The sequence below is a fragment of the Papilio xuthus genome, unplaced genomic scaffold, assembly GCF_000836235.2.
Source record: "Papilio xuthus unplaced genomic scaffold, Pxut_1.1 DF826159.1, whole genome shotgun sequence".
In the NCBI taxonomy this organism is placed as follows: domain Eukaryota; kingdom Metazoa; phylum Arthropoda; class Insecta; order Lepidoptera; family Papilionidae; genus Papilio; species Papilio xuthus.
Genome location: NW_013532490.1, coordinates 2,503,313 through 2,526,535, shown reverse-complemented (window position 1 = coordinate 2,526,535; position 23,223 = coordinate 2,503,313). Strand labels below are relative to the sequence as shown.

At 34.2% G+C, this 23,223-nt stretch overlaps 2 protein-coding genes across 12 annotated transcripts in view; one reads left to right on the top strand and one right to left on the bottom strand.

Annotated features, from left to right (window-relative positions):
- The window catches only part of cher (filamin A protein cher), a 54,946-nt gene extending 48,899 nt beyond the window's left edge, over positions 1–6,047 (top strand). For 6 of the 7 annotated variants that reach the window (XM_013319363.1, XM_013319366.1, XM_013319365.1 and 3 more), the window contains 7 exons: positions 1,216–1,406; positions 3,191–3,346; positions 3,888–3,957; positions 4,239–4,357; positions 4,799–4,895; positions 5,190–5,396; positions 5,780–5,964. In XM_013319363.1, coding sequence (XP_013174817.1) covers positions 1,216–1,406; positions 3,191–3,346; positions 3,888–3,957; positions 4,239–4,357; positions 4,799–4,895; positions 5,190–5,396; positions 5,780–5,964 — 1,025 coding nt within the window. Of the gene's footprint in view, positions 1–1,215; positions 1,407–3,190; positions 3,347–3,887; positions 3,958–4,238; positions 4,358–4,798; positions 4,896–5,189; positions 5,397–5,779 lie in introns of all 7 variants that reach the window. The other variant, XM_013319360.1, reaches the window with a different exon arrangement.
- Positions 6,048–7,792: 1,745 nt separating this feature from the next.
- The window catches only part of LOC106123159 (zinc finger protein rotund), a 126,998-nt gene continuing 111,567 nt past the window's right edge, over positions 7,793–23,223 (bottom strand). For all 5 annotated transcript variants that reach the window (XM_013319354.1, XM_013319357.1, XM_013319355.1 and 2 more), the window contains one exon: positions 7,793–10,578. In XM_013319354.1, the coding sequence (XP_013174808.1) occupies positions 9,565–10,578 (1,014 nt within the window). In that variant the 3' untranslated portion in view covers positions 7,793–9,564. The remainder of the gene's footprint in view (positions 10,579–23,223) is intronic.

The following is a 23,223-nucleotide window of genomic DNA, read 5'->3' as shown; positions in this document are numbered from 1 at the left end:
GATAAGGGCAGGTTGATGATGTTGCTAGTTGGAATAAATTAACAAAAAATAGTTAAGTTTTTAGTAGGTTTTGATTTTGAAATTTTAATATGTTTAAACGTGATAATAGTGCCATTTGCCACGCAAATAGCACTATTATCAAGGATTAAATAAAAAAATAATGCTTTTTTCACTCCGCTAACAAAAAAGTGAAATACAAGAGAAATATTTGAATGTAAATAAATCCCGAACAACATTACGGCCACCGCGAAGCAACTGTTTATTGAAAAAAAGATGAGGAAAAAAAATGAGAAAGAAATTGGGTAAAAATTTAAATTTCCCTGCGATGTGGCACACGAAGAAATATTGCTTGCTTCGTTAGTTCTTTATTCAGATTGAGTGACATCTCCGCGGCCGTGAGGTTTTTTCATTCGATTCAAATTTAGTTTTTCGTCCAATTTCATCGGGTTTTTTAAGGCAACCAGTGAATTTATTGTTGCATTTGTCGGGATTCTGTGAGGGATAAGGCTTAGTTGATATGTCGCTACCGGTTCCATCTGTCGGGACGTTTGAAGACATAACAATTAGTTTTGACACTATTATTCTCTTCCTGTTATTTAATGTAATATTTTAATAGGATGTCTCCTTTTCCTTGTCTTTATCATCAATAGAAGTGAAACTAACGATGGTTGCAATTTCTAGAAAGGTCTTCGTCCAGCATTCCGTCTTTTTCTTTCCTCCTACAACACTTTATATTTCTGTGATATCTTCTACAGAGCGTCGGTGACTCAGGTCCTGGGTTCGAATCTCGCCATATACCGACGTGTTTTTTTGATTTCCGATTCACATATGTATATTTATCCGACGTTCCTACGATGAAGAAAAACACCGTGATGCAACCTGCACATATCTGTGAAGAAATTTAAATATATGTGTGAAGTCAACCAACCCTTACTGGGCAAGCGTGGTTGACTATAGCCTCGTCACCCCTAACTTAGGGCAGGCTCCGAGTCCCTGGGTGGGAACGTATATGATGATGAAAATAATGATGCCTTAATCTGTGTCCTGCTCAACTTCTCGTATAAAATTGCGAGCCCACAATAAATTTGGTCGACACTGTACCTATCCACTAACATATTAGTCTTGTACCAATGTTCAATACTCCACTAAGAATATATGTAACTTCAATTTTCTTACTCGATTCTTCTTAATTGACTATGTTTTGTCTCCCACTAGGTGAATACCGCATCGGATTGAAGTTCAATGAGCAACACATCCCAGATTCGCCGTTTAAGGTGTACATCTCTCCAGCGGTGGGAGACGCGCATCTTCTAGAAGTGGCTCAGTTCCCGGATTCAGCGCAAGTCGACAAGCCAACTCAGTTCTATATCAGATTGAACGGGGCTAAAGGCAGTCTTGATGGACGGGTGAGTATACTGATTCTTATTTTCATACATTTATATTTATTCCTTATTTTATGAATACGAAAGACGAAAACCAATATTTTTAAAAGTTCCAAACTTTTAGGAGATTTCTGAGTATACAGACTGATTTTCAAAGAAATTTTTAGTAATTATATATTAGAGTATTAACAAATTAAGTTAAATTAATTACTTATCAAACACATATTACAATAATTAGCCTTATTCATTGTAAAGTTCTTGTAATTAGTAGGTAAGTAATGATTAGGAGTATAGGGTAGTATAAGTGAAGGAAAACATCGTGATGCAACATACACCTGAGAAGAAATTCAAAGATATGTGTGAAGACAACCAACCCGCACTTGGCCAGCGTGGTTGACTATGGCCTAATCACCCTTAACTTAGCGTAGGCTCCGAGCCCCTCGGTGGAGACGTATAGTGAGCTGATGATGATGATATCGCATAGGAATTAAATCAGTTTGTGAATTGGCTTTTAGTGTATTGTATTTTATATTGAGATTCAAATTCTCATAATTCGCGGCGAATCACACGCGTACAATATGTCTGCCAATATCCAGTGAGCCGGAGGGGTCAGTTTGATTTATCGTGTGAACATGACGGCGTCCAGTTGTGTGAACGGGACTTTATGATCGATGGTTCTCTATGAAAAAGAAATCTGTTGATAAACGTAAGCTCCTTACAGATAAAATTTATGATTTTCAAATTTTATGTTGGCTATTTTGTTATAAAAGAAATCGCTTCAAAGTTGTAGTTTACCCTTGATTCTTTACGTTTTCGCGTGTGTTTGGATTATTCATTGTTCAGTTTAAGTTTTTCGATGTCCTTTTGTATACATGTTTAGTATTGAATTTAACCATTTTTTAAAGACTTTGGCTAATGTTGAGAAATTCCACAAAAGAAAAAAAACTTATGAATTAAACTTTTAGTTTACTATAACAAAATATCAAGTATTAATATTATTATAATATGAATTCTGAAAGTTGGTTAAATAACTAAAAACGTATAAATCAAGAGCAGCACATGGCTTACCCCAATTTTTTCCTCAAACAAAAAAAATGTAATAAAACTGACCGAGCGCGCGTGTCCGGAGCGCGGATAAATCACACGTCTTCTTAATATTTGATAACAGCTCGCTACCAGATGAATACAAAGCGAAGTGATCCGAACTGAAGCGAAGTATCGCGATGCGTTATAAAAATTAATGCTCCAACTTTTCACGAATACAGTTTGGTATACTTTTTATTTGCACGCGTGATTTACTTTATAAACACAAAATGTTGGAACAAGTTATTATTTTTCCGTTTCATTATGACGTGGTTTTCTTTATTGAATTATTGTGCAATTATTGCGTAGAAGAATGGACTAAATCAATTTTATCACATCAATAATTCAGAGCGTTTGGGGACTGAAAGGGTTTTCGTAATGTAACTTTTTGTGACGAAAAAATTACTGGCCTCAAAGATAGAGCGATAAAATTACGTTTTTGTACAAGTTATAAAACAGTAAGGTAATGTAGAAAAACCAAAACTTTTATTCCGTCCGCGTGGAATAAATAAAAAAACTTAATTAGTGTCCTTTGAGTTCTTCCAGACTATGTTCTACATCTATAACAAATTTCAGTAAGATCCATGCAGTCGGTCTGGAAATACCTTCTGACAAACATCCATCCATCCAAACATACGCATTTATAATAATAGTAAGACTTAGCGACGGGATATTAAGCAGTGCACGGAAACCTGGTCGTGATTTTAAGCTTCCTTTGATTGTAGGTAATCTCTCCATCTGGCAAGACTGATGATTGCTTCATCCAGAACATCGATGGGGACCAGTACTCTATCAGGTTCATGCCACGAGAGAACGGAGTACACAATATCAACGTCAAGTTCAATGGCGTCCATATTCCTGCATCCCCGCTCAGGATTAAGGTATTATAATATTCAAACTTTATGAAAGCTCGTAATTACCTGTGAACATGTCTTTCAGGTGTACCTTGGCCACACATCGCCTTTATTCTTTTTTAATATATCTTGTACCATTCCAATTAACATCTAGGCTTGTGCGAGTCTACAATAGTCGAATGGCGGGATTTAAACACTAGATCCCGTGATCGAAAGTCCTTACCCTTAACCATTAGGCTATTGGCGCTCCGAAGGGTGTGCTGCTAATACTTAAAAATGTATTTTGTGTAGTGTCTACATACGTACGTATGCGTAATTGCTAGCCGTTGTAAAGTTTGAATGATGCTATACTTTGCTATTCATGACTATTGCTATTGTCACTAAAATTATTTTATTCGTTGTGATAATACTTAAACACAATATAATTTTTATATTATTTACTTTTACATGCCTTTAAATAGTAGCGTCTACATGTGCTTAGATATAATATGGAGCTCGTGCTCCATGCTGATATGTATGCTGATGCCGTATGCTGATATTGGAGTACTTATTACTGTTTTAATATTAGGTTGGAAAGGACGATGCAGATCCAGCAGCGGTCCATGCACATGGTCCCGGTCTAGGAGCTGTTAAAACTGGTAAATTCTTAAAATGATTCGTTTTTTAAAGTAGGAAGAAAGTAAATATGGATAACTAGCTGTCGTCCGCGACTCTGTTCGTGCGAAATTAAGAAAAAAAAAACTTAGAAGCCTATGTATTCTTCCAGTCTATGTTCTACGTCTATGCCAAATTTAATCGAGATCAGTTGAACTGTTCTGGAGATACCTTCTAACAAACATCCATCCATGGTAAGAAAGTAAGATGTATCTACTTATTAATCTTGTTTTACAAATTATATTTGGTATATTTGTCATATCAGGAGCGAAGACGGATCTTATAATCGACACGTGCAATGCTGGTATGGGTATCCTCGCTGTCACAATGGACGGCCCCTCCAGAGTCGCCATGGACTGTACTGATGTTGAAGAAGGATACAAGGTATGATTTAACTAACTGGTGTACTCAGTTGATTAATGATTACTTCCCTAAGTGTAGATTTCTAATACCAATACTAAAGATTCAGTTAGTTTTAATTTGAACTTGATTATAGATCCCGCTGGTGTGGACTAGCGGAACAAATATCTTAGTTTAGTGACATGTACAGTCGGCGAATTTGTCGGTGTTTCAGTTTAAAAGCAACGTTCGGTTGAACGTTTAGTACGCACTGAAAAGACTACGTGATACCAAAACCAATAGGATGCAGCTTTAAATGCATCTGTGCACTTTTGTATGTAATCCCATCGTATGCGTAACTCACTGAGACCTAATTTGTTACGTTTTAAGAAAAGGTAGAATTTATCTTCTTGCAAGAAACAAGGAACACCGCGGATTTCCGCGACTGTACATGTTTGTTAAATATTTACATGTTTTGTCTGCCAGGTACGCTACACTCCTCTGTCCCCCGGCTTCTACTACATGAGCATCAAATACAACGGACACCACATCGTCGGCTCGCCCTTCAAGATTGAAGCCACGGGTATGTCTACTCATTATGCTAATTTTAATATAGAGCATATTATAAACAGGAAAAATGTCTTTGTTTGTTTGCCTTAAATATACTCCGAAACCATTGAACCGATTTGATAAATTCTAGCACAATTCGGAAGCTACACTATCCCCGCTGAGAATCTATATTTATTACTAGATTTTTAATTCCGCGCAGACGAAGTCGCTGGCAAATTCTAGTAAGGTGTAAATCAGCATTTAACAGCTTAAGAAAATTTACTGAAATTATTTAATTTTTTATTTAATTGTTACTATTCATACTCAGGTGAGAACTTAGCAGAGATCGGTGCTCAGGAGACGTCCTCAGTGACAGTGGAGACAGTCCAGAAAGTATCGAAATCAGCTCAGAAGCAGGGCCCCGTGTTGCCACACTTCAAGTCTGATGCCACCAAAGTGACCAGCAAGGGCATGGGCCTGAAGAAAGCATATCTTAACAAACATAATCAGTTCACTGTGCACGCCGGGGATGCCGGTAAGTTTACTAAAGAGCATAATATAAGTGTTAACTATCACTTACTGTGGGTTTCTAAAACAAAAAAATCAAAATTCAAAAAATTAAGTCTAATAGCGTTGAAACTTACTTTTTTTCTCCAAACCATTTATTTGTGTTCGAACTCAATCGTTTCCTAGATTATAACACCTGTATGCATTATTTCTTTTTCAAATAACGTAGCAGCTCTTGACTTCATGAGAGTCGCTGCCAGAACACAATGTTAGCTGTGTGAGGGCATAGTAAGATACGTGGAGAGGTCACTGCGCAAACATGACTTAGAGCTGCCATAAAGATTGAAATGGACTATACTAGTCTTTACTTTCAGTCTTTTTAAGAAATGTTCACTATACTTACGTACTTAGGTAACAACATCCTGTATGTGGGTATCTACGGGCCGAAGGGTCCGTGTGACGAGGTGCAGCTGAAGCACAAAGGCAAGAACAACTACGAGTGCTGGTACGTGGTGCGCGACAGGGGAGAGTACATCGTCATCGTCAAGTGGGGGGACGAGCACATCCCCGGCTCACCATACAAAGTTGAAGTCTAAACTGTCACCTCTAACAGATAGCGTGCGTAATTATTTTTTTTTAATTTTCAGATTTAAAAAAAAAAAATTGAGTCGGAACAGGTATTCTTCTAAAATTTGGATAAAAATAAATTTAATAGATAAAAGATAATTTTGTCTTGCCCGCACGCTGTCAATTTACAAAAAAAAATTAGTGTATACGTAAAATATAATTGTGTTGTCGTTTTTTTCTATATATTCATATATAAAATGTAATCTATATAATAAAATAAGCATGCTGTCAACTTAAGTACACTATTTAGTTTGTTTAATGTAAGTAAATATAAGTATACTGTTCGATATTACGTGGATAAAAATATTACTATTACTATGTCTGCTTTTTTTTCACTATCGACACACCCTTATTCTGATGTGTTGTCTCTGTCTGTTATATAGAGAATGAGAGAGATGACACTACGTTTAAGTTCGGGTGTGTCGATAGTGAAGAAAATTAATGCAGACATAGGTTAAAACAATGGAATATTGTGTGAGGCGTTTACAGTTTCGTATCTCGTGTGTTTCTAGTCATGTTGTAAGGAAAAGTTGCATCGTAAACTTAAAAAAAAAAACTTTTTGTAGATTTATTAAGGAAGAATTTTACAACTAAAAATATAATAAAAACAAAATCTAAATATTATTTGAATAAAAGCAAAAAAAAAATCTTATTAAAATGTTAGAAATTATTTCTAATTTAATTTTCGGAATTGATCTCTCGATACCGAATATAGTTTTAATTTTTGTCATTTGTGCTTTTTTGTCAATTCTTTTTTTAATTTCTTTTTGTGCCTTTTGTCTTCTTTCAGTGTTGTGACGTCTTTATAGTAAGTAGCATTTTATCTAACCTTTTATATACATTTATATACATTTATATGATTCTCGTTTAGTATTTAGGGCGACTAAATGACAATACATATAAATTTTAACTGAAAATTATTATTCCCCTATTATTATTAAGTGAAAAGATACATCCTGTACCTCTAGAAATGTTCCAATTCTATTTCTTTATCAATTCTTTGACGACTTTTTATTAAAAAAAAAACGTTTACAAGGATTTTCATACGAATTAGATTGTTTCTGGAATGGTTTGACAATTAACAGAATTTTCTATTTTTATTCATCATTGTTGTAACTCATTATGAAAAGTCTAATATTTGTCCAAAGCCTATACAGGGTGTATCTTTTTTATATTTCATAAAAAAAAAGTTTGCTTTCTAATTTTTGTATGGTTTGTATGGTTTTTCCTGCGTAGGTAAAACGACCCCGTATTATTTGTAAATACCTAATTTAAGTATTTATTATATTTTTGCGACTGTTACTAAATAAAGAGAAAACTTCATAAATGTTTTTTAATTTTACAGACTCTTTGCTGCTAACTCTACCATTTGTACTTAAGTTTTTTTAGTTAAATTTAATACTATTTTAATATTTTACCCACAGATGTCGCTGTCTCCTGATTTTTTTTAAATTTCTCTTATCATTAAAGTATTGTAAAATGTTTTTCTGTACTTAATGCAATTTTTATATGATATTTATTTAAAAATTGTTAATTGTTGAAAATATTCTAAAGCTTTTAAATTGTTTTAAATTAATCTCAATAGATGTCTCTGACTTCCCTTTTTAATTATTACGATTTCTGGTTGATTTATCATAAATAAATTTAATTCTAAGTTAGAACTTTTCAACTACGTATAGTTTTGATAACCCAAGTATGTATTTTTTTAAGTAATAAGTAAGTTAGGGTGTAAAAACTAAAATATTTTGATAAAAAGGGTAAAAAGGGGGTTTAAATAAAAGATATCGTTCTTGGCATAGTTGTAATTAATTTTTAATTGATTTTAAGTAACAAAAAACTCCGTTCACTTTGATCTATAATCTTAAACGAGAACGCCTAGATAAAGCGAAACTATATTAAAAACGAAAATTACTTACAAAAATATATTTAAACGTAGCAATAAGTTTACACTTAACTAAAAAAAAATCAAATTACAATATCACATTTCTACTTACAATAGAGAGATATTGGCGATTCTAATTTCCCTTACAACCGAAAGAAAAAAAAACATTTGGATAAAAAAAAATCTTGGCTTGTCATGATCGTATTATACGAATAACGTCTCCCTGATATATGCTAAAACAATTCGGAAGAAAATATATTGCCGTAAATCCAAGTTGGGAATAACATTAAAAAGTTAAACGAAAGCTTATATTTGGCTAGCTTTGTGACGTAACGGATTTCTTACTTACGGAACCCATGTCCGAATCACATATACCACAACCTAACAAATTTTAAACTTATATAGCAAATTAATTTAGAAAGTACATCCGAACATTTTTCACCCACTTTTCCTATCACAATTTTCTCTAAACCTCTCCTCATTAAGACATAATCAACAAAAAAAAAAATGAAAATTTCGTATACAAAATCATATTCAACCGTCAACGGAAACATTTTAAGTACAAATTCATTAAAATCATCAAAAAAATTACAATTCAAAAAATGTTTCTTAAATTCTTGAATTGTACGGAAGAAAATTCCGAACATCAGGACCCAGAGGAGATTCTTACGTCTAATAAAATTGAGCATAAGCTTTGAAGACTTAAATTGAAAAATAAATGTTCAATAAGTATTCAAATATCCTCAAAATGGATTTATTTACACAATACTATGTACAAGTGCGCTTTCTCCTGATAAAAAAAAACAATTTTGGCCACACATTGATGGTTACAAAATACAAATGCTAATAAAAAATATATTCGACCTCCAAAATCAAGGAAGAAGATTTTCAAAGATAATACCAATTCTGAAGGAAGACTATATTTTCTAGAATTATTCATATCAAATAATTCATTAAGTGTTTTTGAATAAAGCTAAATAAAAACAAGGAATTATTCGATCTAAATAGGAACTGAGTGCAAATGTGATGAGAGATCTGCTGTCAGCAAAATACATTTATTGTGTACGATGAAATGCAACAGAAATATATAGTACTCTTGATGTAAAGTGGAATTTTATATATGAATAAATGTCAGGAACTCTGAACTTTATGACACCGTATTAAAGACGATAATTAAATGAAAGGTGTCACTATAAAAATATAATCACGTATATATCAGAAAAATGTCACAATAACCAGACTCGTATTAATTTAGAATAGCATTTGCTAATTGATGAATCAAAATTTTCATTCATGTACAAGCTTTTCGTTTTGCACCATTTATTGACCAGTTCTAGATTTCTTATCTTCTTTAAACATTTCGCTTTTATACCAAGAACTAGTAAATAAAGGGCACAAAATTTGCTTTTATTTAGAATCACAATTTAGTCTCGATTACAATCGTCATCTAGTAGATAAAAATTCAGAGTATTCATACACAATTTTGATTAGAGTCTAAAAAACATTGAACGTATCTCTCACTAACGATAAACGAGTTTTTGTATTTCATACATTTATAATACCAGTGTTCGATAGAGAGATTCTAAATTTTTTTTTGTTAATAATATTTCATATTTTTTTAAATACTAGTAATACCATCATAAGTACTATAATGTAGGTACGCCTACAGATAAAAGGGCAAGTTAGTTTACTGTTTGTCTTTGTGCGCTAGGGAGTGCGGCAGGATGTGCTCGGCGGGCAGCAACGCCGACGGTTGATGCGCGTAATTTCGAATTTGATGAAGCGATATCAACTGGTTCGGGAAAGAGTTAGGCTGCTGCTTGCCCTGCTGGAAGTGTAGTGGATCGTAGAGGTACGGTCGCGTCGGCAGGGCGCTGTGGTGAGACAGGCCGTTGAGGTGCGGTGCCATCGAGTTGATAGGCGTGAAGGCGGAGTTGGCGGCGGAGGAGACTGGCGGCTGGATGCGGTCGTCCTGGCCGTCGTGTTGCGCGAACAGCGCGCGTTGCTGCTGCAGCTGCTGCTCGTGGTGGTCGTCGTTCTCGCGTTGCTGGTGGTACCCACTCTCGTCAGACATGTGCGCCGCAGAGTCGGGGCTCACCTTGGGCCAGTAGGGATGCTCACCGAACGGGGCTGCAGTCGGCGCCGCTGCCGCTAGTGACCGATTCAAGCCGCTCAAGCCAAGCGCGGATATCGGCGGCCGCTTGTCCGCCCTTTCCGCGTGCTTGTTCATATGTTTACTTAAGTAAGTCTCCTGCGTGTAACTCTTGCCGCAATACTGACAGATGTGGGTCTTCAAATGCTTCGACTCTTTGTGTTTGGGAATGTGCTCGAGCAGGTCCTTTTCATGCGTAAAGCATTTGTAACAGGAGTTGCATTTGAAAGGCTTGTCGGTCTGGTGGCAGCGACTGTGGCTCTGCAGATTGGAGAGCTGAGAGAAGGCCTTGGTGCAGCCGATCTGTGTGCAGCGGTAGGGTTTGTCGCCGGTGTGCGTGCGGATATGCTGCTGCAGGTGCGATAGTTGTGTGAACTTGCGCTGGCAGATCTCACAGCGGTAGGGTTTGATGCCGAGGTGGATGCGCGAATGCTGAGCGAGGTACGACGAATTTGCGAACGCCTTCGGACACTGGGTGCAGCGGTACGGCTTTGCCTCGCGCAAATGAATCTGCGTGTGTAGTTGTAGGTCAGCCTTTGAACCGAACACCTGGAATTAAAAATAACAATAGTGAGTATATTATTTAATGTAGGGACTAGTTACAAGGTTGTAAGACGGTTACTACAAATATATAAATTCAGGGGAATCTAAAAAAACACGTAATGTCATGCAAAGTCAAAATATATATAAACACGGTGACACACTGCGCTTTACAAAGAAATAATATTTGGGGATTATTAATAATAAATAGCGCTCATGTATTAAGAGAAATATAAAGTGTATCCATTAATCTAATTTAAAATTCATCATCAGGCTCATCGTAACGCGCGTTTGCCCTTGAACAACATCCGAGGGCAACTGGAACAAATTGTGCTCATTCTGAGTGAAACAACGATGTTTTTTACGAGTTTCAACGAGGAACCGACATAAAGACAGGATACTAACTTTGCGGCAATTGTAAAGAGCCTTAATTAGCATTACTTCCTTAAAATCATCAGTCCGGTCAAAATAATCATACTTATAATACACTAACGAAAATTGTAAATGGTAAGTCAATGCCAAGGTAATTTGTAATGCGTCTAACATCCGTGAAATGTGTATATGCTATTTTATTTCTTATTGCGTGTAAGCAATGAAGCCTTTATTGCATAACTGATTTGATAGACGTTGTATCGAATTTGTCTAGATATAAGCTACACGTGCCAATAGACCTCGTCTATTAAGGCACGCCGGCGCTCACCGCGCGCTCAAAAGACTGTTTCGGTGATATTCATTGTGTTATACCAAATTAGTTTCTGAGTTGAAACCGTCTCGTCATCCTACCGATAGGTTTTATTCAACATCCAACAATGAAACTTTGGGCCACGTTCCTTCGGGCACCGGATTCTATGACCGTCGGAACATGACTCAATTTCAACGTCACAAACCAATTTTATGAATGCGCTCAAACAATTATAATCTTTAACTAATAGCTAATAGAGTTTAAATTACATCATCTTGTACAGATGTGGCTCGTCGAATTCTGCTTATCAGGAAGCACAATTACAAAGAAACTAAGATAGTTAGATCGAACGATTTTGAACTATAACTGAATGTTAATAAAGTTGAAATTCTAAATTGCATTAAGGTAGATTTAAATTGTATATGTTTACAAGAGCTATAAGATTCGGTAGCACGTCGAATGACTTGACAGAAAATGTGAGACACGAACGCGATTGGTCACAGCCTGAACATAATTAAAGTTTGAAGCACTACTTAATGGCATGATGCTGGAAATTCGAGGTGGTGGCTGACTTTTAATAGGACTTCGTGAAGGATCGATTCGCCGAAGAGGAATCTGTGTTAAATCAATGTATTAGACGAGCAACTCAATAGTATAAGGGAAATAGTTGAACGAGGAGAAAACCAATGAAGCAAATTTTAATATAAGCATAAAAAAACCTACTAAATTATTATAAGACAAAAAAATGTATGAACTCTAAATACAATTGTGTAATCTAATAGGTGCATGTTATAAATTAAACAAAGAGAAGAAAACACAAAAAGCTAAGAGAAATCAAACAGAAATGCTAACAAAACGAGTTGACAATTATACGAATGATAAAGGACTCTTAAGACAATCTGCATTATCATATCATTAAGAAGTAATTTCTAAAGGAAAGATTATTTAAATAATCGATTAAAGTATTTAAAGTTAACAGAGAATTATTTCTGTCCTTTCCTTTATGACTTGGATTGTCTAAAAGTCCAGTTTCCATTCGCCACCAACCTCGTGGTCGGAGGAGGCCAGGAGCCCCCATTCTGTTGGGTCGCTAGCGCTTTTCGGGATCCTAAAGTCCGTTGGATCCGATATGGTCTTTTTCCTCCCACGTCTATCTCCACCCGGTACCTGGTTAATTCCGTTAAATTTTGACTCCCATATGCCAATCAGATAAAGGTACACATAATTATGCCAAATCGGTTTGAATCATTACATTTACAACTTAAACTTAGCAATAGTAAAGATGTTAGAATGCTCCAACTTGATGAATTAACAGTTTTAACTTCAATCGGATTTAAAAGAGCCCATACATTTGGAGAGCATTTACTTATCAACGTCATGATTAGACAAGTTATCCGGAAGGTTACCACGGATTTGACAGAAGGGGTCATAGGATTAATGCTGTTATTAAAAGGGGCCTGTCCACTGTGGCATATTTTACCGACCCTTATAAAGCTGCGAAAAATTGCAGTGACCCAACTCAAGATCTATTTGTCTATTATGAAGGCAAATTAAGGACACGCTAATTTTTTGTGTTACGTGTTAAAGTTTTTTTATTATTTTGGAATTATTAAATACGGAAAGTAAATGGTATCGAACATTTTTAAGGGACTGTAAATTCTCCTATCAGTTCTGATTTTGTCGCATAATAATTGATGATGGAGTTTATGGAGTAATAGTATAAAACTCAAACACTATCCCTATTTAGAACGGAGTATAAGCAATAAATATTTTCTTATAACAAATTACACTGTAATTAGCAAGGCAACACGTAATACGAGACATTATTTCCTTAAAATCAAGAGTAAAATTTTCTTGGGCATAAAAACTGAGAGGGGCGACAAAAACCCTCAAGCGTTGTTGGGTTTTTGTTGACCTAAAATTATTATAAATCGGCATAGGAAGGTTTATCTGAGCATATTAGGGTTTGTCCTTAGGGCTGTTGGGATTTCCTCTAATAAGGCGTAGTTTTTGTGACGCAGATGAATTTGTGAAAGCGTTTTAGAAGGGAGAGTTCTAAAATGAATTGCTGCTATTTTCAAACTTTTTGTGTTGACGAAATTTTAGCAAAGTAGGTAAAAAATTAAGGTATGTTTTGCTATGTGTTAAGTAGTGTCACAGTTGGAATTAATTGAATTGTTACACTGTTATAAATCAATGGTCAATGATTTCGACATTTTTTCAATCCAATTAGATTGTAGACTATAAAATTCTACAAGTTTCATTGGAACACAATCCTTTTTTGTACATCTGAGACATTCAACGTAATCTGTGGCTGGGTACAAATTTTTTACATTTCTGGATTTTTTTCTTATAAAAAAATCATAGGAATTGCAAGGCGTGACTATTCCCGTAGTAGTTTTTTTTTATTTCGCTATATGGTATCATTGGCATTCCAGAATCTAATTTTATACTTTAATTGAGCACGACTACACATTTTTCTAACTAAATGCGCGAGAAAACGCGCCAAGTTAAATATTTAAAGGAAAAAACTTAACACGATGTAGTTTAAAATGCTTAAATATTAATAATAATAATAAATGTATGAGGGATGATTAATACACAATATAAAATTTTATAATTTTTAAGGTTCCGTACCTCGTACACTTATAGAGGTTTCTTACCGGAGTTTCTCGCTTATAGACTGTCGGGAGCGGACAATAACTCGCCTATCCAGGTTCGACGTATTTCACATTCGTTATCAAAAAAACTTATATATAAAATTGTCGTGTCACAATGTTAGTTACCATACTCCTCCGCAATGGTTTGACAGATTTTTGTGAAATTTTATATGCATATTCAGTAGGTCTAAAAGTCATCTATTTTTTATCCAGCGCGGACGGAGTCGCAGACGACAGCTAGTATTATACAAATATTGTTAAGTTGACCTTGAAATAGTTAATAATATATCTATTGTTTTGGAATTTATGTATTATTAATAAATCCGACATATTTAATATGTGAACATAAATGAAAATTTAACCTTTGTCAAATTCTTATTGCGACCGCCAAAACCTTTTATGTCAGTCACGTGTCAAGCAAAGATGAAATTTAAATATGAAGGCTTTACTAAGATTTCACGTGATATACCATATTACATAATTATGTTTAACAATTATTGCTTTTATGTTAAATATCTTTTGTTCTTAACATATATAAAATAACGAATACATGAATTTAGAATTCATTTTTTATTACAAGTTTTTAATTATTTTAAGTATCGATAAAATTATGAGAAGTTAATAAAAAAAACTGTAAAAAACAGACTAATTATATTCAGTAATAGTTGATATAAGTTTTACCAGACATCGGGAATATAAATCGTATATTTGCATAATAATAATTGGTTTTTTCGCGCTTGACTGCTTCTGTTATCTTTTGGCTACATAGTTTTTGGCGGTAAAACCTAACTACGACAAGGGTTTCAACTGCAATTACATTCTAACATCAGCCTTAAAACAACAAAAAGACGACAATAAATAATTCAGACAAACGGCATTTTTTTAATCATCATCATCAGCTCACTATACGTCCACCGAGGGGCTCGGAGCCTACCCTAAGTTAAGGGTGATTATGCCATAGTCAACCTTGCAGACGGGGCCGCGGACGCAGACGGGGCCACGGACGAGAGCGAAAGCGTGCCCGTGGTCCCGTCCCGATGCGTTGGAGGAACAGAGGGGATTAGTGGGTATGCCTCCGCTATGGAGGAGAATCCCACATAACTACCGCGTCCCCCCCGGGGCGCGGAGTATGCATAAAGCATTCCCCTCTGAAAAAAAAGGCCATAGTCAACCACGCTGGCCAAGTGTACATTTTTTTAGTATCTGTAGGAATATTTAATTTCTAATTTCCTTTATTAGAACACTTGACCTATTTAAAACGTGCATTTTGTAATAATATTTAATTATATCACGGAAAATCGTCGCATTTCAAGTTTTCCTCGGCGACCTCCGATAGTCAACATTTTGGCGGCAAAAAGTCCCTCGCCAATGTCATCCGCGGCCATGCGTTAAAATGGCGCAACCGTTGATATAGATAAAAAAGCCGAGTAATCTAGGTAAACAGCGAGAAATCAAGCGGCAATGTTACTAAATCTAATGATTTGACACCGAGTCCCCAGAGTGTTCCGACTACGGTTTTTTTTTTGTTTTGAAACATTACAGTATTCATGAATCGAGATAAAGCAATCATTTATAATCAGCCAGTGTTGCGATATTTGACGATAATCTACGCGGATTTTGATTTTAATTGACATTTTTCATAGCAATATTACTACTAATTGCGAAGGAAATTTGTGGTTTGGGACTCCAGATTACGTACAGAAAGTATCTTTTTTACAGCAATACGACAATATGAAGCAAGCGTTTTAAAATAGAATAATAACTTCTGTAAGGTACCTACTGAGAGCAGAATTTAATTACTAAATTAACTTCATATAGGATCATACTTAAACAAAGAATTTCGTTTCATTTAAACACGTAATCACGTTCTACTACAAGGTCTGCCATCACTCACGTGTTGCATAAAATTTAAAATTTCCGAGTTTATTCTATCTGCATCCCCAACTTCATCCAAAATTGATTAACCGTTTTAGAGTTACCTGATACCAAACATTAAACCATCCTGACTCTTGCAATTATATTACTACCTGTAAGCCACGTCATCGTATGCATGGAATTTTAAAAAAAAGTTGCCTATGTATTCTACCAGACTATGTTCTACATCCATGCCAAATTTCATCGAGATCCTTTGAGGAGTTCCGGAGATACCTTCTAATAAACATCCATCCATGTAAACTTTCGCATTTATTATATTAGTAAGATATTATATTATATTTAAAAGTCAATTTTAAAATGCCATATCCGAATGAAATGAATTCCGTTGTCTGTATTCCGTTTATTAAATCAATCAGTCGACGTGATAATGCGGAAGCGGCAAGTAAAATTAATATCAAATTATGCTTATATGTAATTGAGTTATAGGCTGGTGACACACCAACAGCTACTGAAGCGAATATACAACTGAAAGATAAACTTTTTAAAGATTGAAATCCTATTTTGTTATTGAAATATGAAAGAATTTATAACATTAAAAACTTTTTTATGTGTTTTTTGTTGTGTTTATTACTTTTAATTTCATAACATATATATTTATTAATTAACCCGATCTTACTAATATTATAAATGTGAATGTATCGACGGATGGATGTATGTTTGTTAAGGTATCTCCAGAACGGATAAACGGATCGGACAAACATAGTCTAGAAGAACACATAGGCTACTAATTATGTTTTTTGTTCTGCGTGGACGGAGTCGCGGGCGACAGCTAGTATGCATATAAAGAAACGAATGTTGTATTCTTACGTATGCAATTTATTTCTGTGAAAAGATTTGATGTAACAGCGAACGTTAATTACACTTTAGTGTATTCCATGCCTAACGTACGTGGAAAATTAATTTCAATTTGATCCCAGTAATTATGTGACAGTCAGGAGGCGTGGTTAATACTGTAGAAAATATTTTTCGATTAGGTAAAAGATTAAGCGTTAATTGAAGAAACAAATAGTATTTGTTTGCAATAAAACTAAATTTTTGATGAAAAATATACTAATTAATTAACGATGACGGAAGTCACGATAACAATAGCATTGGTTGAGTTGTCATGAACATATTTTATATTGACATTAACATAGTATATAGAAAGTGTATGTCTGCACCGCTTTAATGTAGTTACTAAGAATATAAATAAAAGTCAATGCATTTTTGCAATGCAAATTTTACAGTAAAGTAAAAGGTTAGCCCCTAAAAGATCAGCAACGCATCTGCGGATGGATGAATCTCACTGAAATGTGGAATTGTAGAACATAGCCCGTAAGTTTTTCTTTTTTATTACATCGTGGACGGAGTCGCAAGCGACAGCTAGTGTATACAATAATTAAAATGCACCGAATCGATCTTTGACAAAGCACTCAATATTCAAATTAGATCGAGGCGGAGGGCACGTGCCGATACAAAAACACTATTTCAAACTAACAGTTTTTCTCAACTTCGGCGTAAAGAAGCGAACGACCAAGACCCACTTCGTAACATATTAATCTCGCAATCGGCACATTGGATTTTAAACTCTAATCCCTTACTTTAAGGTGCAATACGACCGCATATTATTTGAAACAGTTTTTATTCGGTCCGAGTTAGTTTTTTATCGGCTTTTGTCACCCAAGCGACTTGTAAAAAAGATGGAAATCGTGCTATAGTAGAATGAATTGAAAAAAAAAACCGTTTAATATTGGCATTAAACGGCTGACGCGGATTTGGGCGTAAAAATTCATTTCTGAACGTTAAATTTTGGTCGCGAGCCGTGTCCAGTGTTCCCGGACTCGAATGTCACGTTCCGCTGTCGCCAACCTACAAATTGATAGTTCTCGGATATTTTAAAGATGTTGAAATGATGTCCATTCAAATCTGTTGCCCCATTTATAAGAAATATTGTGCCGCGTTGTCAAAAGTAAATTATTCTTACGACACAATTATCTTTGTTACTAAACGAATTTTAACAATTTATTAAAAGACTAAAGTCTGCTAATTTGTTCTCATACAAAAGAAGTTTTTTCCAACTTTAGGTCAGGTTTCATTTATATTTGACTACTGGAACTTTGACTTTGACCTTTGAAATATGACTAGAATGATTAATGAATATGTTAGAAAAAATCCGTGCAACTAATTTAGGTATTTATTTAAATATTTTTATTGAAGTTTTTTTGTTTTAATTTCAATGTGTACTTAACTAACCATAAAATTGTGATTGAATAGCTTATTTAAAAACATAATTAATTAACTTAATCGCGCCAAGCGATTAAGTTGGTAAATAAATTTGGTTAAACGGAAATATTAAGCGTAATTATAAACTTTAAGAGTTATTAGTATCAAAAGATTTTTATTAAATCGTAACTATTATTATAAATGCGAAAGTTTAAATGGTTATTTTTAAAAGATATCTCCGAAACTGCTTAACAGATCTTGATGAAATTTGGCATACATATAGAACATAGTCTGGAAGAAACATAAGCTACTTAATAAGTAATTTTTTAATCCCCCGCGGACGAAGTCGCGGGCACACGCTTTCTATTAAAAGTTACTGATATTATAAATGCCAAAGTCTAGATCGATTTTTGTTAGATGGTTCTTCCAGAACGATGTTTGTTATAAATATGGGTTAATTATAATTTTTTTATTTATTAAGGGGACAAGGTCGCGGGTTAAAACTAGTATTAACATAAATATAGCAAAAGGTGCAAAAGAATGTTTTATTACGAAGCAAGCTATGGATGTTGTGCGAAATTCAGTCTAGTTGATGATGTCGGCTGAGCGCCTGAGCAAATATGCCAGAGTAATGACATGTAGAACTAAAAACAAATAGACATGATTATCAGTGAAAATAAACTATTCTCTTTAATTTAATTTTCAATTATTACATCTTAAGTTACATAAACCTACTAGGGCTTTATAAAATAGGTTTCGGAAGGTTTAAAATAGTTCTAAATTTGTAAAGTAAAATTGTTTTAACCATAATTCTTTTTATTAGCATTGTAACTAGGTCACTATTTCTTTTATATGTCGCGTATTAATAAATTTTAAAAAGCAAGTTAATATTATCATAAAGCCCTGTCTATACATTCCTAAATCTACACAATATTGGATCGATGGATCCCATCGTTAGTTCGGGTTCCAGGATCCATTAAGATTTCCGCCCGCTGCCGTGAGATGCGCGGGAGCATTTGCATTGTACAAGTAAAAAGGACGTACAGTACTTTCAAAAGACAATGAAAAATGCACCTTAAACTTAAACAATAAAGTCTAATATTCATTGGCTATTTAAGATAGTATTAGTTTATAGACATGATAAATTGTACCTTATTGAAAGTATATTAAGGATCAATATTTATTTCCTTTTGTAATATAATTGGGTTGTCTGTATATGGAATTATTGTTTAGTTAATATGGACCTTATTTTTTAGAAAATAAAGTTATAAATTGTGTGTCAAAGTTGAAAGTATTGCAGAATACTTCGCTGTTGTGCGTAGCTCATTTTTATAGTGGTTTTGAGATAATGGTATTGATTTACCAGTGTACACGGTTATCTTTATAATCTACGATATTTTGAACATTCTTAGCTCTTGAGTGTAAGCTCTCAGGACGATGAGGTTACATGTTGTTCGTGCAAAGTTTTTTTTTCAATTTTGTGCTCAAACTGTTATGCGTAAAAATGATCGTATATGCTAGTCATCATCAGCTCAATATACGTCACAACAGAGGGCCTTTGAGACTAATCTAAGTGTAACTAAGCCATAGTCCAACACTGGTCCAGTGCGGATTGTCTTTACATATCTTTAAATTTCTTCACAGATATGTGCAGCATCACGATATTTTCCTTCACCGTAAGAACGTCGGAAAAATGTACACATGTAAACCGAAAGGCACATTTGTATACAGCGCGATTCGAACTCAGGATCTGTAGATTACAAGTCAAGTGCTTAACCCCTGAACTACAGACATTCAAAGGTAAAGTTTTGATTAAAATATTTTGGGTCGAAATTATATTTCTACCGTTTCTTTTGCGAATGTTTGGATGGATAGATGTTTGCTTAAAGATATCTCAAGAACGGCTCAACGGATCTTGATGAAATTTGGCACAGACGTAGAGCATAATCTGGAAAAACATACAGGCTACTTATTAAGTTCCGCGCGGACGAAGTCGCTGGCTACAGTTAGTACTATTAAAAATAGTTAACCAGTTTAAGTCTTTTCCTTTAGTTAAAAATGAAAATAAATTTTCCCTAGATATCTTGTAATTACTAGTATTTTAGTAAAAGAACAGATATGCTTAAATTCTACATGTTGAATGCGCAGGAAGTAGGATGTTAGTCCGTCTCTTTCCCACTGATACAGGAATTGCAACCGTCCCTGTCACCCGTTATACCAGTTTTGGCGTAGTTATTGCAACTGTTCCGTAGGCGGTTGTTCAAACCATAGAATTAGGAAAGCAATTTCACGCCATGTTTTAGAAAATATTTTTGCGTTTATTTTTAAATAGATTTTTTTTTATATTCTATAGATACGATTTTATACGGTTCGATTATTTCAACATTTTTTCTAAGAAATTTCATTTAAAAGATATAACTGTTTAAGTAAAAACTTCTAGTCACTAATACTTTGTTAACTACAAAATTTTATATTAGTGCTTAGAACTTAATTTGATTGTTGATTGAAATTATTTTTAGTACAACTAACTCTATCTTTTATATAGTTAAAAAATATGTAAATAAGTTAACTTTAACATTTCGGGCATAAAAGAATATAAATATTTTTTCGCTGTCAAGTCTAGAGATATATAAGTCTATGGTCACATATGAATGATACGGGACGTGATGCAATACGGCAGGTGAACGAAATTTTACTCCAACCGTCTCGTTACATCACTTAAACCCTTTCCACGGTACGGTAATAAGGATTGAATTTGCGTTCCTTTAATCATTACTATCATTATCATTATAATTTTAATAATTATCATTAAAATTATAATGTGAATCATTATAATTACAATGAGTATAAAGTACTTGTGTTATCGATATCAAGTGTAAATGTCAATATGACAGGTTGCTGGCAAAATGCCAAGCGCAAAAGCTCGTTTTAGATCCAGCTGGAGTTTAGTTTATCGATAATAGAGTGATATACATAATTAAAAGTAATTACACGATATTTATAATTAAACTAAATGTTGCCTGCGACTTCGACTTAAAAAAAAACATAATTAGTAGCCTATGTGCTTCCGGACTATGTTTTATATGTATGCCAAATTCCAAATTCATCAAGATTCGTACAGCCGTTCTGGAGATACCTTCAAACAAACATCCATCCAAACATTCGCATTTAATATTAGTAAGAAGTAAGATTGTTGTATCGATTTAATGTCAAATAACAATAACTTTAATCAACTTGTTTAACAAAAGAATAACTCGACATACCTTTATAGAAATAGCACATTCAAGAGAAAATTGGCTTAAGATTTTTGATGATATGTTAATCGGTTATCAGGAAAAGTTGGATTTACTACGTACGAAGAATTTAGGCTATTGATTTTAAATTAAGGTAAATCTGTCCTGGTTAAATACAACCAGCAGTTTCTTAGCGAATATTACTAATAGTAAATCCACACTAAGGGTAGCCTTAAGTGAGCATTAACATATCTGAATACGGCAGTTAGTGTGTTAGTTTTAGTTGTTTAAGAGATAGCAAAGCAACGCTATTGAAGCATTAAAAAGTTTAATTGCATTGATGGTATGCAGTCAGTTCCCACACGTTAACGACTTCAGGGAACTAACTGTAAAGCTTCTGTTGCCCAGAGAATTACTTGCTTAACTATATGTTGAATACTATTTACAACGAAAGAAAACTCTTTTTAAAATGATTTTCACAAATCCATTAGAAAAATACAAATGAATTGAGTACCTCCTCCTTTTTGTGGATAAAAAGGTATCTTGAGTATAAAATCTAAACATACGCTACTGACCGTGGGTTTTATAGACCAAAATCTCTATATAAAATATATCGTCACCCCCGTCTTTCATCTTTGATAAAACAGAGATATCAATATGTTTTAAACTGGAATTTTGGTGTCAGAAATCCACAGTAAATTACTAAATTAACGCCAATCGGGTTTTCGATTGTGTAAAAGTTACTACTTTAATTCTTCTTTATTTAAAGAATGACATACGAAGAAATCGTATTAAAAACGTGACAAATATATCTTAACTCTTAATATATCTATTCAATTATCGAGAATACCAAGTTATGCAGTTGTAAAAAAAAGTTTGTTCGTTCCAAGAAAAGTCCGAAATTGCAGCGTTGAACAAACAAGGGTTGTAAAATCGGGCGGTCGTATAGATGCGAGATTACACCCCTTGCAATAAACAAGGGGTGGGCTTTGAGATGACCGTTACGTTATCTTTTGTGATGGTGATTTGTATTGTAGTTGTATGAGATGCAGCGGTCATCATGACTTTTTTGTCATACAGTTAGTATGACAAAAAATTAAACTGATTTATGGAACGTAAATACATTTTATGCAGTTCTTAGTGATCGTATAGCCATGGTTACTAAGTGTAGATTTAAAACGACTCTTAGTGTAAGACAAACAAGACGTAACACAGTCTATTTTCAAGCCATATAGTTGGCAAGCAAGCAGGCGGCCACTTAAATTCGATAAAATAGTGAAGCAAACGTTGCCCGTAAATCCGTGGTTTCATACGCGTTGCCTACCTTTCGTTGTAGGCGTCTGCCACAGTTAAGTTTGATTCAAAGACTTTGGAAACTCTTGGAACTAACTAAAAGTTAAAAATCCCTCACAATTTTACAACGCTTTCTTTTTAATGTAATACAACCATAGTAGTCTTAATAATTTCAATCTATTAGAGACTAAAAGAGTAATTTAAGTAAGATTTATCCTTTTACCTTTACTGTAAATAATAAGATCGCTACAACTAGGCTTACGAGTATTACAACGTAAATACCAATCTTATTTTCTTCAAAAACGCATATTCATATAATAATAAGCATATTCCCATGGCATATTAAATAGAAGATACCTAATACAAAAGAAATAAATAACAAAAGGAAATGAATATCGATACGCAATAAATCAATATTACAAAAGCGTTGCACAACACTATTCAATACTTAGAAAAAAAAAAAAGTTTCCGCATTTAAGTAAATTTTCATTCCCACGGGCATTTCTAAATCTAAGTATGATGAGCTATATGAACTTTATTTGATGGTGTTAGGTGTTATTATCGTATGACTGTTTAATGTTTGCAAGCATATGGCATGTCACCTGCAGGGTCGGAGGCAGGTCGCAGCATCCCTCTCCAATATTACATC